Here is a 15469-nt window from a genome sequence, read left to right as displayed (position 1 = left end):
GGCCGGCCGCTCGACCAGCTTCGGCTTTCAGCACGGCTCAGCGCTCGACTGAGCTGCTCGGCCGTGATCGGGAGCTGTACGGGCTATTGTGAATAGCCCGTACAGCACCCCCTCGGTTCTCCTGAACCGAAGGGGTCCTGGGGCCGAAGCCAGCCGAAGGATCGGCCGAAGCTACGGCCAGATCCTTCGGCAGCTTTGTGAATAGACCCCTATGTGTTCAATATACAGAGGTTTTTTTTACTCTGGCTATGAGTGTGTTGGTGGGGCATTGGGTGAGCCGAACTAATTACTTGTGTCATTTTCATTTTCCGGGTAAAAAAGTTCACATGTAGGCTGTCCTAATTACCTTTCCCTAACCAACTTCCTCAGTGAACATGGTGTTGCCATCTGCACTTTGGGCTTTATTCTCCAATATGTCTGTAACCTGTCAGGGATGCCTGACTATCCTTTGGGATGGGTTGTGACCTGGCTGCATCATTCTCATTATATTTTTTGTTTTTCATTTATTTACCTTGGGTTCTTAGTATGGCACATGGCTCTCTGTGAGGGGGTGGGGGGTTGGGTTGGTTTTTGACTAGTTTTGGTATATTTCTATGATGTTTGTAACTATGACATTACCCCTACCTGTGGGTGGGTGATTTAGGCTTGCCTATTGTTTTCTATTTTTTGTATTGTCAAAAAAAAAATCAAGTGTATTTTAGACACACTCTGGCCAAAAAATTGTTTAGTTTCCTTTTGGATTTTTCGTTATTTCGTTTTTTGGGATTCGGGTCCGAAAGTTAATTCATTTTGGGATTCGGACGATTTTCGAATTTATGCTAGCGTTCTCTAGGTTTAAAAAAAAATGGCTCTGTCGATGTAATCCAACGTCAATCACGAGGAACGCCGCCCGCCACTGTGAGGCGAGGTATAATATGAATAGTATTATGACACCTCGGCCCACAGGCCCAAATGGCAATCAGGAGCTCACGAATGCTATTGTGTTATTTGACAGCTCAGAATGTCAAATGGGCAGAACAAGCCACCGTGACGTCACGGCTCGCTTCGCCCATTTGTTTACATTCGGGCCGGTTTTGGGCGTCGTTCATCATGATTGATGCTGGATTACATCGATCGAGCCATTTTTTTTTTGTCTTTGTTTTTTTTCTCAATTAAAGGACTTTCTTTTTTTACTTTTACTTTTAACCCTTTAGTGAATGAGTAGGGGTACAAGTACCCCTTACTTATCCAAAAGGGGGGGGGCGGCATCTGGGTGGCCCCTTAATTAAAAGGGTACCCTGAGGCAAATAAGACCCCTGCCTGCAGACGCCCACAACCACTGGGTCAGGGTTGTGGGAAAGAGGCCCTTGTCCCCGTCGGCCGGGGGACACCCTCCGAATGCCGAGGGCACGTGGTATGGCGCAGGGAGGGTGTCCCCATGCCCTTTCCTGCCTTGCCGGCCCTGTGCTCAGATCAAGGGTCTGGTAGGAATTTGGAGGTGGGGTTCCCCTTAAAATTCCAACCAGACCTAAAGTGCCTGGTATGACTTTTGGGGAGAACCCCACTCACTTTTTTTATTTTTAACTTGGGGTGCCCTCCTAACATTCTCCTCTTAGCAATCCTACCATCCTACCTACCTACAATTGGGGGTGGGGGGGGGGCCAACCTCATGCTTTCTTGTTTTTCTTCTGCAGACTTAAAAAAAAAAAGAAGTAATTTGTTCTTCTTTTGTCTAATGTCACTTTGCTGCAACAAAAAGTCGTCCGTAACAAAAATTTGTACATACTACCGCTAACTGAAATTCCCTTTTAAGTTTTTTGAAGTTGATGCTTTACACAATAAAACTTCATTTGGGAAAGAAATTCGGAAGCATCTGAAATTTTTGTTATCGGAAATTGTTATTTCTGTCATTCAGAAATTAGGATGCATCCGAATGTACAAATTTCCGAAAATGCGTCCGAAAGCTAATCTTTCTGAAACGAAACGCACATGTCTAGTATATTTCTATGTTTGCCTGGAGTTCTACCAAAGATCCTACAACATGAACGTATAAAACACTCTGCTCCGTTTGAGCTACCATGTACCAGCCAGACAGATGGCTTCATTTATCTCAGGTTACTCGTGCAAATAATTATTTATCATGTTTATCTGAAAGGTAAAGGAGTCCAGGAGCAGATTATTATTTTCTTTGTAGAATGGTTCATGTTGGAGGGCCCGGTGTCACCTTCACACAAAGGTTACATATTTTGGGTATGATATGTTGAATAAACCTGTAGTATAATGTGCTGATAGTCGTGATGTTGATGATTGACAATGATTTTGATGAGTTGTTTGTATTCCCAGAGATGACCACAGACATCCCAGGATCTGTCACTTTACCAGTTGCTGCCATGGCGACAGGACAGGTGAGGATGGCGGGCCAAATGTCAGGACGTGGAGGAAAACGAAGGTCAGGGTAAGTCATCCATGTTGCTTTTGGGGCAGTTCTAAAGGAAAATGTTGGGATATGACCTCTAAAATGTTCCATGTTATTGTCTAATCAGACAGACATTTCTGTTGTTGGCAGTAGACTTAAAATGTATTTCCACTTTTGCAGCCAAATTAGGATAACCCCTGTTTTATATTTGTTACATGTTCTCATTCACATAGCATAAGCTAAAACATATTTTAAAAATGTTTAAATTGCTTTTACTTGGGTTATGAAGGGTTAGAATTTCTATGTGCTTCTTTTTCTTTTGTAATGTTAGGAGGGGCTGTGGGGGACTTCTCCATTGTATGTTCATTAATTAATGAGGAAATGCAATCCTTAAATTTCGGTCCTAAGTCTTTCTATAAGGACAGATCACTGTGAAGGTGCTCAGATAAACCTGGAATCAGCCGCCATGTTGTCTGCTGCAACAAAACATCTAAAAGGTAAGAAATATTTTTTTTCCATTATTTTTTGGTAAGCAGTGTCAGAAGATGCATATCAAGGAGTTACATCAAATTTGACTGCAAAAGTGGAAATATGCTTTAAGATTTGTTGTTGGAGCAGTTTGTAGCTGCTTGACCTTAGAATAGTGGATAGTTCTGCTTTCATTTCCACCTGCAAATAGGTATTGTGATATGCACACATCAGAAATTTGAATTATGGGAAAACTCGAGAAAATAAAAATGTTAAGCTTAAAACAAATGCACAATTAAGAAGTGGTCAGGGGCAGGTTGTATTCAGTCACAATGCTATTTTAAATCAGCTGAGGGCTAGTTCACACCAGATGCAGCTTTGGCAGCTGCATCAAAATTGCTTTCCAATGGGATTTCTGGTGCTCTGTTCACAAAAGTGCAGTCCGTTCCAATGCAGTCAGAAAAAATCCTGCTTGCTACATTGTAGCTGTACCTGATCGCAACGAAACGCATCAAAACGAATCAAAAACACATGCAAACGCACTAGACTGTACATGAAAGCTCATTTTAAGCTAAAAAAAAAACAGCACCGGAAAGCTCCAAAAAACGCATCAAAACTGCACTGCAGCTGCGCAGACACACACAGTTCTTATGCAGGTATGGTGTGAAGTAGCCCTCAGGGGGAATTTATAAAAATAGTAGGATAAATATGTCTTAAATCTGCCGCAAATTGTACCTGTGGAACAGAATTGATAAATGTCCCCCATTAAGGGTAATTTATCAAAACTGGGGCAGAGAAAACCTGGAGCAGCTGTGCCAGCATTGTAGTAGCTCCGGCAACTACAGTCATTAACTGGATTCCCAGCGGCCGATCAGGTATGGCACATGCATTGGGCAAAGCTGGACAAATGTAAGTATGTCAAATAATTATTATCTGGAATATGAATCTGACTTATTTATTATAAAAAAAACACTGCAGAAAAGAAAATGTGAACAAAGGTAAATGGTTGCCCTAATGACCAATCCCATGCCTTCAATCCTTGTTTATTTTTACCTAGGAATAAAAGGTGAAACCTCATCGATCACATTGGACAACAACTCCACTCTTGTTCACATATTTTTTTAAATGACAAATTGACTATACACTGTGCTTTTATTTTATTCTTTAGTTATTTAATTCCAAAGCAAATCATGAATGATCTGACCAGCTTGGGCAAAGATACCTGCATATAACTTTAGTAATCCTACAACACCCTAGAAGCCTCGAATCCCAGGATGTTGTATTATACAAATGCCAGCTTCATCTCAGAAATTGGTGCTTTGCTCAGCCCCTTCCCACTTCATGTCCATCACTATTGGACCACTAAGGAGCAATAGAAAGAAGAGAATGGTAAACAAAAGCTGGTACTTCTGAACTGGTCGGTATTTACATAATAGAGAGCCTCAGATGATGAGACTGTAGGAACACTGAGGCCTTGTTCACACCGAATGCAGAGCAGATCCGGTCAGTTTTCTGCACACGCACGCTAGTCTTTTAGAAGCGTTTTTGACGCATTTTTGGCTTAAAAAAATGTTTACGTTTAAAATGGGCTTTCAGTGTGTTCCAGGCATTTGCATGTGTTTTTGATGCATTTGCAGATCCAGAGCAGGTAAAATAGGGCCTGCCGCAGTTTTTTCACCTGCTCTGGACCTGCTCTGGAACAGCACGCTGCGATGTGAACTGGAGCAAAAAATACCATTGGAATACATTGGACGCAGTTTTGATCCGGTCTGCAACTGATCTGCTCTGCACCCGCTCCGCGCTTGGTGTGAACAAGGCCTAAAGCTATGTGCACGCACTTCTGGGTATAACAATTGCATGCTTTAGATATGCTTGTAAGTTGGTATGTTTCTATTGATATTATTGCAAACAGTCCTTGTTGTCTATAGCAGTGCATTACAAGTCTAAGTGGTTACTGTTGTTACACTCAAGATAACTAGCAGTGGTAATATAAAGAATATGCTAATTCAGGTTTAAAATCCTTCTGCTATGAAACGTATCAAACATCTGTGATTAGCCAAGCTTTCCTTGTAAATGAAACATCTGTTTTGCTTTTTTACCATGGTAAAGCCAAGAAAAGTTTTGTGTTTTACGACTCTTTGGCTTAGATGTAGAGGAATTATAATTATTAGGAAATTAGGACCATGGGGATGTAAGCAGAAAAGTGACACCCACCTGTTTTCCCAAACCCTCTGGACATATAAAGAAGAACTCCAGGAATTAACAAAGTTAAGCCTTGCAGTGGACCTACCCCCGCACTGCAAGGGTTAACTGCTCGTTTTTCTCTAGGGGCCGGAATACAGAAGACATGCTCACCTCGGCCCTGCGGCAGTCAGCATTCACCTCTCCCACTACACTCTGGCTGCAGTATGTCCCTCGGGGTCCTCACATCTGATGCAGGTCCATTGTTGTAAATTAGCCACCACTCTGAACTCACACTCGAGATGGACTACAATGTCACTACAAATTGGTAAACTAAATGTGAGATTGTAGTCCATTACAGCAGTGAACTTGGAGTGGTGGCTACTCTACATAACACACAGGGACCATGGAGAGCAAAAGTAGCCCCGCCTCCAGAAGGAAGGACAGTGTCAGCACCAATTCAGAGATGATCTGAGGATCTACAGCTTAATGATACACAAATAAGATACATTTTTGTTAATAGTTAAGGTATTTGAATGTATTTTTAAGATGTAACTCCTGAGTTTAGTGTCACTTTAAGTGTGCCCCAAAATGTTTGCACAGAGGTACTGGGATTGAGGACTCTAATGTGTGTGGGGAACTGAGGACTCTGATATAGACTGAGTGGCCAGATTATTATGACCACCCCATCAGTACTTCGTTGGGCTACGTGATGGCTCCACGAGATGACTTTGTTGGGCCGCCTCGTGACTCCACGAGCTGTGAAAAGGTGATGCGAGGAATCTGACACTGCACTGTTGCCCTTCTGTTGCCTTGTACCAGTCTTGCCACTCTCCGTTCTGCCCTAACATGGACTAGTTGCTGACGGCCACAATTCGCACGTTCAGACCCAGATTTTCGGCTTACAGTCCAGTCTTTAAACACTTTAACAACAGCTGCTCTTGAACATTTAACGAATTCTGCTGTTTTGCTGATACTCGCTCAATGGCTTGAGCGCCAACAATCATCCCACGTTCAAAGGCTGTTAAATCGCATTGTTTACCCCTATCTTCAGAAAAAAATTACTTCTAGTTGTGGTAAACAACCTGCTTCCCTATTTATAATGGTCTGGCCCTCTAGCAACTTCAGCACGAAATTATAGCTAATTTTAGCTAATTTGCCTGGAAACATCAGGTGGTCATAATAATCTGGCCACTCAGTGTAAAGGGGCACTGAGGGCTCAAAAATAGACCCATGTATACCTGACTTAAGTCTCAAACCAGATTGCAGCTCCATCATACAAATAACATGGAGATGTATCTCCAGACTAGATGTATATGCTTGTCTAGGCTCGTTTGGAAAGGACATAACTTGATTTCTCTTGGGGTTCTAAGTAGGGATGCTCCGATACTGGTTTTTCGGTATCAAGTACAAGCACCCATATTTTTTTTCGGTACTCGTCAATACCGAGTACCAATACCGGTGGCGTATGCCTCGATTATCAGGAAGCCGGGACGTCAGATCAAGACCCATCTCCTGGCTTCCTGATTGCCTATGAAGCCGGTGTTCTATCGAAAGAACACCGGCTTCACTTGCAGAGGCTGCCTGGCTTCCTGATCAATCAGGAAGCCGGGTGGCGGGTTATGAGGTGCTGTCCGGCTCCCTGATTGGTCAGGAAGCCAGGCTGCTTAGCCACAAGTGATGCCAGCTTCCTAGCCTTTCAGGAAGCCGGGCGGCAGGTCATGACCCACCTCCCAGCTTCCTGATTGGCTAAGAAGCCGGCTTTACTTGTTGCTAGGCAGCCTGGCTTCCTGACCAATCAGGAAGCCAGAGGCGGGTCATTACCCGCTGCCCCGCTTTCTCATTGGAAATGAAACCGGCTCCATGCTCATATTCATTGTTAGCAAGCAGACAAATGTTGCACATGGCTTTTCACATATTAGGTTATATAGTGTATAATATTTATAACATAGTATTTATTACCAGTTATCTTTACAGGTGGCTGAGATTGCCCATAGCAGTATGATATAATAAGTTTGGTAAGAAGGTGTTATACCAAATATGACCACATGATGGCACACACACAAGTTTCTTTCCAGCAGACCAGGCCATGTATTTATTCTACACAAGGACAAAGCTAACTTCTGTTCGTGAGCAATAGAGCAGGGGTAGTCAATCGTTGGCCCTCCAACTGTGGCGAAACTACAATTCCTAGCATGCGTCTGGAGGTCATGTCTGTGGCTGTTAGAGTGTTGCAATGCCTTATGGTACTTGTAGTTCCACAACAACTGAAGGGCCAAAGTTTAGCTTCCCCTGCAATTGAGAAATGCAGAAAGAGATACAGAAAGGCAAAAGATAAATAGGCTAAGGTCTGCCAAAAAAAGTCATGCTTGGTGTGGAGCACAGCTTTTGTTATGTTGGCACACAATGCTACACAAGCTGTAACTTTAATATTAACAGAATTGTAACTTGGGTAGAGCCTCTTGTGCAGTGCTCTGGCCCTGTTCACAAGCCTGTGTTTAGGACTGCATGGAGTCGTAGAGGTTGATTTACTAAAGGCAAATAGGCTATTCACTTTGCAAGGGAATTTAGTGCAGGAGCTTAGTAGTGAAACTTCCCTTTGCAAAGAATATTCAGTCATGTGCAAGGAAAAAAAACAAAACAGTATTTTTTCTTGCACACGACTGGATGATGGAAGTCAGCAGAGCTTCACTTCATTCACTAAAATGTCCTTTTCCTTGTGCAAATCAACCCCCATAGTGTGGATCTCCAATACACTTGTACATGCATTGTGACACTCTACAGCACATCAGTAGATATTTTAGCACTTGCTGAACAATGTTTTATATATATATATAGATATAGATCTATATCTATATATATGTAGATATAGATATAGATCTATATCTATATATATACAATTAGATCTGGAAATAATTGGACACAAGTCTTGTTATTTTGTCTGTTTACCAAAATAAATTCAAGTTACAGTTAAATAAAGCATCTGAGCTTAAAGTGTAGTCTCTGAGCTCTTTGAGTTGGGGGTATACACATCCATATCGGAGGAAGGGTTTAGGAATTACAGTTCTTATATGCAGCCGCCTCTTTTTCAAACGACCAAAAATAATTGGACAATTGACTCAAATGCTGGTTCATGGACAGATGGGGGCTTTTCCTTTGTTATTTCACCATCAATTAAGCAGGTACAAGGTCTGGAGTTGATTCCAGGTGTGGAATTCACATGTGGAAGCTGTTGCTGTGAACCCACAGCATGCCTTCATAGGATTTCTCCATGCAATGAAACGGGCCGTCCTTAGGCTGTGAAAAAAAGACATTCATCAGAGAGATAACAGGAACATTAGGAGTGACCAAAACAACAGTTTGATACATTCTTTAAAAAAAAGAACACACTGATGAGCTTTTCAACACAAAAAGGCCTGGACATCCACGGAAAACAACAGTGGTGGATGATCGTAGGATCCTTTCCGTGGTAAAGAAAAACCCCTTCACAACATTCAGCAAGTGAAGAACACTCGCCAGGAGGTAGGCATATCATTATCCAAGTCTACCAGAGAATACTTCACGAAAGCAAATACCCTGCAAGGTGCAAACCATGCATAAGCCTCAAGAATAGAAAGGCCAGATTAGAATTTGCCCCCCAAAAAGTAAAAAAGCCAGCCCAGTTTGGGAACAACAGTCTTTGGACAGATGAAACTAAGATCAACCTGTACCAGAAAGATGGGAAGAAAAAAGTATGGAGAAGGCTTGGAACGGTCCATGATCCGAAGCATACCACATCACCTGTAAAACACAGTGCAGGCAGTGTGATGGCATGGGCATGCATGGCTTCAAAAGGCACTGGGTCTCTAGTGTTTACTGATGATATGACAGAAGCAGACAGATGAATTCTGAAGTATATAGGGATATATTGTCTGCTCACATTCAGCCAAATTCGGCAAATTTATTGGATGGCGCTTCACTTTACAGATGGAAAATGACCCAAAATATGCTGTGAAAGCAACCCAGGAGTTTTGTTAGGGCAAACAAGTGGAATATTCTGCAGTGGCTGAGTCAATCACCTGATCTAAACCCGATCGAGCATGCATTTAGAAAGACTCACGTGCAAACAACAATTGAAGCGAGCTGCAGTAAAGGTCTGGCAAAGCATCACAAAGGAACTCGGTGTTTGGTGATGTCTGTGCATTCCAGACTTGAAGCACTCATTACCTGCAAAGGATCCTCAACAAAGTATTAATAATAAAAATGTTATTTATGATTGTGTTCATTTGTCCAATTACATTTGAGCCCACTGAGAGGTGAAGTGGCAGCAAGTGAACATTTTGTCACTGAAGTTAATGTGTTGGAAGCAGAAAAAATGGACAAGCGTAAGGACTTGAATGACTTTAACAAGGGCCAAATTGTGATGGGTAGACGACTGGGTCAGAGCAACTCCAAAACTGCAGCTCTTGTGGGAGGTTCCCAGTGTGCAGTGGATAGGACCGACCAAAAGTGGTCCAAGGAAGGACAACTGGTGAACCAGCAATAAGGTCATGGGCACACACACACATTTTTGTATGTAGTAAAGCTGCAGTTTTTAGATGCTTTTACACACATTTAACATGAGTTATAATTTATTCTTGTGAAAAAACAAGAAAGAGGCACCACACAAACACACATATACAGTATGTGAATGTATTTTTAGTGTAAATAGGTCCCTATATGTTCTCACGTCCTCTCTAAAATCTCCCATCCCCATCCTTTACTAGTAAAATTGTACAGGCTGTGCTCGTCTACACTGTAGTTGGTGTAATATCCTGTTTCTACCACTAGAGGTCACCAAATGAACACAAAGTTCTTATTCATACTCCAAAAAAGAACCAGAAACTGACTTCATTGTTCTCCCAGTTAAGTCTATTTATACATAATAAATGCAGATTTCCTGCAAAATGTTACCAAAATAAAATAATAGTATTTACTAGGCTTGAATGTCAGGGAAGTGGGCAAAGTATTCAAGTATTGGCTTAAATCTACTTTGTATATAAACCTGTGCACAATAAATGATGGGAAGTACTTCATAGCCATGGTTTGTGCTCTTTAGAGTAATTATGTGGTTGTGTGACAGTTTACCAAGTCTAATTGGCTCATAGCAACAGGCACACCACACATTTCCCCCAAGAGGTTTCAAGTGCAGAGAATCAGCAGAATCTGCGATCGTCTGATGAAGTGTAAATGGTCTTCATTACATCAGTTGTAAAGATGGCATTTCATTCCGAAGGCCTTTTTCCAAGCCCTGACTGTCTTCCCTGGACTTAAACTTGCTTGGATGATAGCTGATCCTAATCAGAACATACATCTAATTATGGGAAAGGTATATGCTGACCTTGGAGTCTTGCTTCATTATCCGTATACCAAAACAGTTCAGAAGATGATAGAGATTCAAATGTCATAGTCTCTTAGTCTTGGAAGGAGGACATGGTCCTTTTTTGGTATGGCAGAGAGAAAAAATGGGCAGAAACCCATAGCACAAAATCACAATCACCGATCATTGTTATAACTTGGCACTTAAATGCCCAAAATAATCAGGTTAAACCCAGAATAGTTTTTTCCCTGTTACTTTTCTTTTATACTGGCTTCATAAAATAGCAAACAAGATAATTAAGAGATCAAATAAAGGTTTACGTGCAGAATAACATTTTTGGTAGTCAAGTGGAACCTTTTCATAGATATCTGTACATCAGACCAAAAAGAGGGACAACTGAAGAGGAAAGAGGGACAGAGGGATTTGGTTACAAATAAGGAAAAGTTGGCAACCACGCATTTTCAGTTATTTTCTATGCATTAGAAAGTGTAAATAGAGTTCAGCCTGTATTAACAACCAAAATTCATGGGGGATATTTTATCAAAACTTAAGCAGATAGAATCTGGAGCAGTTGCCTATGGCCAACAATCAGCTTCTATCTCCCGGGTGGGCAAATCTGGCCCTCCAGCTGTGCTTTAACTACAAATATTCACATGCCTCTGCCTCTGGGGGTCATGCCTGTAACTGTCAGTCGTGCAATGCCTCATGAGACTTGTAATTCCACAACAGCTGAAGGGCCGTAGTTGCCCACCCCTGTTATAACTTATAGTTTCAAAGCTTAACTGAACAAACTGAAGAGAGGAGTTAATTGGTTACTATGAACAGCCGCTCCAGATTCTGTCAGTTTTGATACATTTCCCCCATTACACTTTACCTCTTTCAAGTAATCCAGTCACCTGATTGGTTCCCTCTGGTTATAGCACATTTCTTTCACAGGCACCTGTATACAGGTTTTACTGTTTTTATAAAGATTCTCCTAATTGTTCCTTCCCCTATATCTTGTGCAAAAAAATGTTTAGCAGTAGCTTACATCATATCCTTAAGGCATAGCTCCCAACTGTGCTTTGTTTGGTGGGACGTCTGTCCTTCTTTCTCCCCAGTTGACCTTCTTATTGGTCTGATGTACAGACTTCTATAAGAAAGTCACTATTTAACTCATCAAAAGTGTTGTACTGCATTAAACAGGTTATCCAACCTCTATGTTATTGTATCTCTTACCTTGAAATACAGGCAGAAAGAAACAGTAGAGGGGAAAAAAGGAGCTGTGAGTTGAACCAATACTTTTATGCGTATTAATTCTTAAAGTGATATTAATGTCTAAAGGATTTTAAGCTTTTTCAAATGCTGATGAAATCACTTAAAATGGATCATGCTCATTGATATTTAAAAGTTTACATTTTCTGCAGAATCAGCTGGTCTCCTGAGCCCTGGTCCTGCTTTCCTGTTTTAGGGCCCTTTCACATGAGTTACAGTGTGTTCCAGTGCAGTTAGCTGCTGGAACGCACTCTATTGCTTTCCAGACGGCTTCCTGCGTTCAGGGGCGGGAGGGGGCATGGTGGTGCATTGAAGTTAATGGCACCACAGCCACGCCCCCCATCTGCAGTGCGGTCGCCCGCAACAGAACACATGGCAAAACAATGCCTGCATTGTGTTCCAGTGCGATCTGAAAAAATGGTGCTTTGCTTGTATTACTAGCTACTTACTATACTAGCTCTGGAGTGGATGCTACTTGGCTATGGAGCCTACTTGGCTGCTGTTGCTTCAAAGTACTGTGGAAAGTTGTCTCCACCTTATTTGCACCATTCCACATCACATTTTCCCACCTGTACAGGCCCATCTGCTGAACTAAGAGCCAGCGGGATGTGCAGAGCTAACTGGAGACCCAGCTAAATACACCTAACAAAACATATAGCAGTCAGAAAGGTGGTGTGCAAGATTAGATTATTTTACGTAAGAGCAGGCCGAGCCAAAAACATGTCTTGCAATGAGGGAGGAACACTAAGATCACTCTGTACATTTTAGAGGGAAAAGCAGCATTGCCTCGCTGGTTGTTGCTGAATAGGATGTGAGCTGTCAAACACTTTTCTACCTTTGAAAGATTCATTTGGGAATGAAGATCTCTCCTCCCTTCCGTGTGAGTGAAGAATCGTCCGGTTATCAATGGGAAGAGAGGCGTGTGTTTGTTTAAAACAAGCCCATGTCTCACATCTCCTTCTTGTTTCCTGTTTCCTGGGCCAGGATAGCGGGGAAAGTCACATCACTGGCACACACTATGTTTCTGCGGCATTGTACAAATGCACTTAATCACATATCCTCCAGCTAGTCCCTTATTTCCACAAAATAGATTAGGACGTGGTATCTTGCACACCTCAATATTCAACTAACAGAAACAGGCAAAAAAGCATGAGGGGTGCTGAAACTCTTAATGAGCCGGGCTATACTCTTCCCCTAATAACATCCAAAATGAAAATAGAATAAGCCAGCACACAGTGTTGGCTTATTCTATTTCTATCCTATTTTTATTTTAGTCCCTTATTCTTAAAACACAGTGTTGTGCTTCAACATTTTAAAAGGAACTTTGGAAGATGGTCTTATGATCCCAAATGCAGAGAATATTAGTTTTTCACTATTCTTCCATTCTCCCAAAAAATTTAACTGCAGTGCAGGTCTGAATCCCATGTGGAAATACTATTATCTCTAAAAAACACCATTCATTGTTGGGTTCTGTTATGAGCTATTTGCCTTTGGAGTCCCAGAACAATGGTTAATTGACCTAGTCCCATCATACAAAGGTTGAAGCACTCTGGAGGAATCACCCGTTTATCACTCATGTGTCTAATGTATTGCCTTTTGCAGATTTTAGCTGTAAATAGTAGGTGTGACAGCAATGTGATTTAAGGTGTCCATGCAGGTGAGTGACCAACAATACGAGTGTGGCCATATCTAACAGAGCAGAATTTCTGTTTTTAGCCGATCTGGCATCATGGGAAAGCTAGAGGAGGTAATGGCTGCCTTATATATCACTTATATCCCTTATATATTCCTTATATAACATTTCCAAATATTTATTCTATGGTAAGGGTGCTCAAGCATACAAATCCCCACCTGTGGTCACTATCTAGAGCCAGATCTGGTTTGTAGATAGACTAAAGAAGCAGTCATATGACAACAAAGACATAGTGTAAACATGCAGTAAGCATATGGACATATTTTTTTTCCAGGAGCACTTAAATGATTTAGTTGTCTGCAGATTCTGACAATCGGGCCTGTAGGGGTTCTTTAATTCAATAGATACATACTGTATCAGCTTCATTCAGTTGTTCGCAAAGGAATGTCCTACTAATGTATCATGGGATCCCTCTCGCTGTGGCTTTGTTTTGCCATGAAAAATACTATTTTATTTCCACCCTTATAAAAGTATATCTAAATTACTGTATTAGTTCCTAACATATATTTAAGCTGTAGGGAGTTTGATAGTAAGGAATAGCAGCATTCACTTTTTATGGCTTTGATCAGCTCATGCACCTCTTTCTTTATACAGGATGGAATTTGATGATGAAGATGGAGAGGGACCCAGCAAATTTTCAAGGTAAGTGTTTGGGGTACTCTTTGTTTCTGTGGAAGTTCAAAAATTGCATTTTTTTTCTAATATTTTCTTCTTCGCTCTACAGGTATGGTTACAAGTTGCAGGCTCTGAAATGTAAGGTAGGAGATTGCTTCAGATTCCTGGTCCTCATCAGCTCTGCAGGTTGGTCATCCCTGCTGGGAGAGCTGGTTGTTTGTTTCTAGGTTTGAAGATGAGAATGGCCCACTGGAGGGAGACCAGCTGCACAGGTAGGGCAAACAGCATATGCATGCCGACAACATTGGTATAACTACAGTAGAATAATGACAGCCAGTGTACCCTTCAGTTGTCTTTTCTTACCACACTGCTAGCATTTATTAAGACTTTCCTTTGACTATGGGCCTCACATTTAAAGAGTCTAAAGTCTCTGATTGTTGTTTTGTTCCCATATCATCAAATTATCCGTCCATTCTTCCATACTGCAAATAGAAATGTGAAGGAAAGAATTTAACTGGTCACAATGGATCGCCAGGATATTTTTTTCTACACACTGAGGCCCAGTGTGTCCCTATATATTTCATCATTGCCTTTGAGTTATTGTGTAGCAATCAGAAACATGTTTTCAGCATTCATAGGTATACTCTTCGCAGTCTTATACAAATTCACAGCTTTGCAAATAGAAATATCCACCATTCTATATCTAGTTGCATCAGCATTTTGATTGATATTTACACATACTTAACCCTGGTGTTAATGTTGCCTGTACATCTGTTTATCTGAAATAATTGATGTGATTTTGAGCAGGGTGGTTCCAAATGGAGCGTGAAGCACAGATAAGCGGTTTTGGGGTGTAATGCCCTGGCTTGCAATGTGGGAGTTGGATTCCAAGCCTGTCAACATTAATAGCTGTGTATACCTGGCAGCCGCTAATTGTCCTGCCTGCATTCCACTGTCAGTCAAATATATAACATGCTGATATTCTGCAGGTCTTTCCAGCTCTAGGTATCGAAAGAAGCAGAGGCCTGACATCTTAAAGGTGGAATATAAAATAACTTTGGTGAATTCTTAATGTTCAGATTGTCCAGCTGTGTATACACTGTTCCCTTCTATGCGCTGCGGTGAACCACCTTCACCCACGCTCATGAGCACCTCGCTGTCTGACCGAGAACAATTCTCGGCTTCAGTCATTCACAGGCTTAGGTCTGAAAGCAGCTGAGGACAGCGCAGTGTGTGAAGAGAACACTTTGTATTGATAGACATTCACCTGCTGGCTAACATGAACTCTGTCAGCAAGACAAATTGCATGCACCAGTATAAACATTTTTTTAAATCAGAATTTTTGCAAAACCAAACATACAACACGCCCCCCCTGCAGCGCTGTTAGACAGTAAAGAAGAGCAAGAATGTATTGCACAATATTCAAACAAAGCAAAGTAAAATAACAGTTCACTGAAAATACAGAGTTTAATTGCTCAGTATTGATGATGAAGGTTCAACAAAAAAATGGGTTTGGGCATTGGGT

At 41.5% G+C, this 15469-nt stretch overlaps 1 protein-coding gene across 4 annotated transcripts in view; it reads left to right on the top strand.

Moving 5' to 3' along the window:
* Positions 1-15469, top strand: part of ARNT2 (aryl hydrocarbon receptor nuclear translocator 2) — a 90954-nt gene that overhangs the window by 16235 nt on the left and 59250 nt on the right. For 3 of the 4 annotated variants that reach the window (XM_018571860.1, XM_018571851.1, XM_018571868.1), the window contains 2 exons: positions 2323-2434; positions 13924-13971. In XM_018571860.1, coding sequence (XP_018427362.1) covers positions 2323-2434; positions 13924-13971 — 160 coding nt within the window. The remainder of the gene's footprint in view (positions 1-2322; positions 2435-13923; positions 13972-15469) is intronic. The other variant, XM_018571875.1, reaches the window with a different exon arrangement.

The sequence above is a fragment of the Nanorana parkeri genome, unplaced genomic scaffold (genome assembly GCF_000935625.1).
Source record: "Nanorana parkeri isolate BGI_ZX_2015 unplaced genomic scaffold, ASM93562v1 scaffold42, whole genome shotgun sequence".
NCBI lineage: Eukaryota > Metazoa > Chordata > Amphibia > Anura > Dicroglossidae > Nanorana > Nanorana parkeri.
This window is presented reverse-complemented; position numbering and strand designations above follow the sequence as displayed.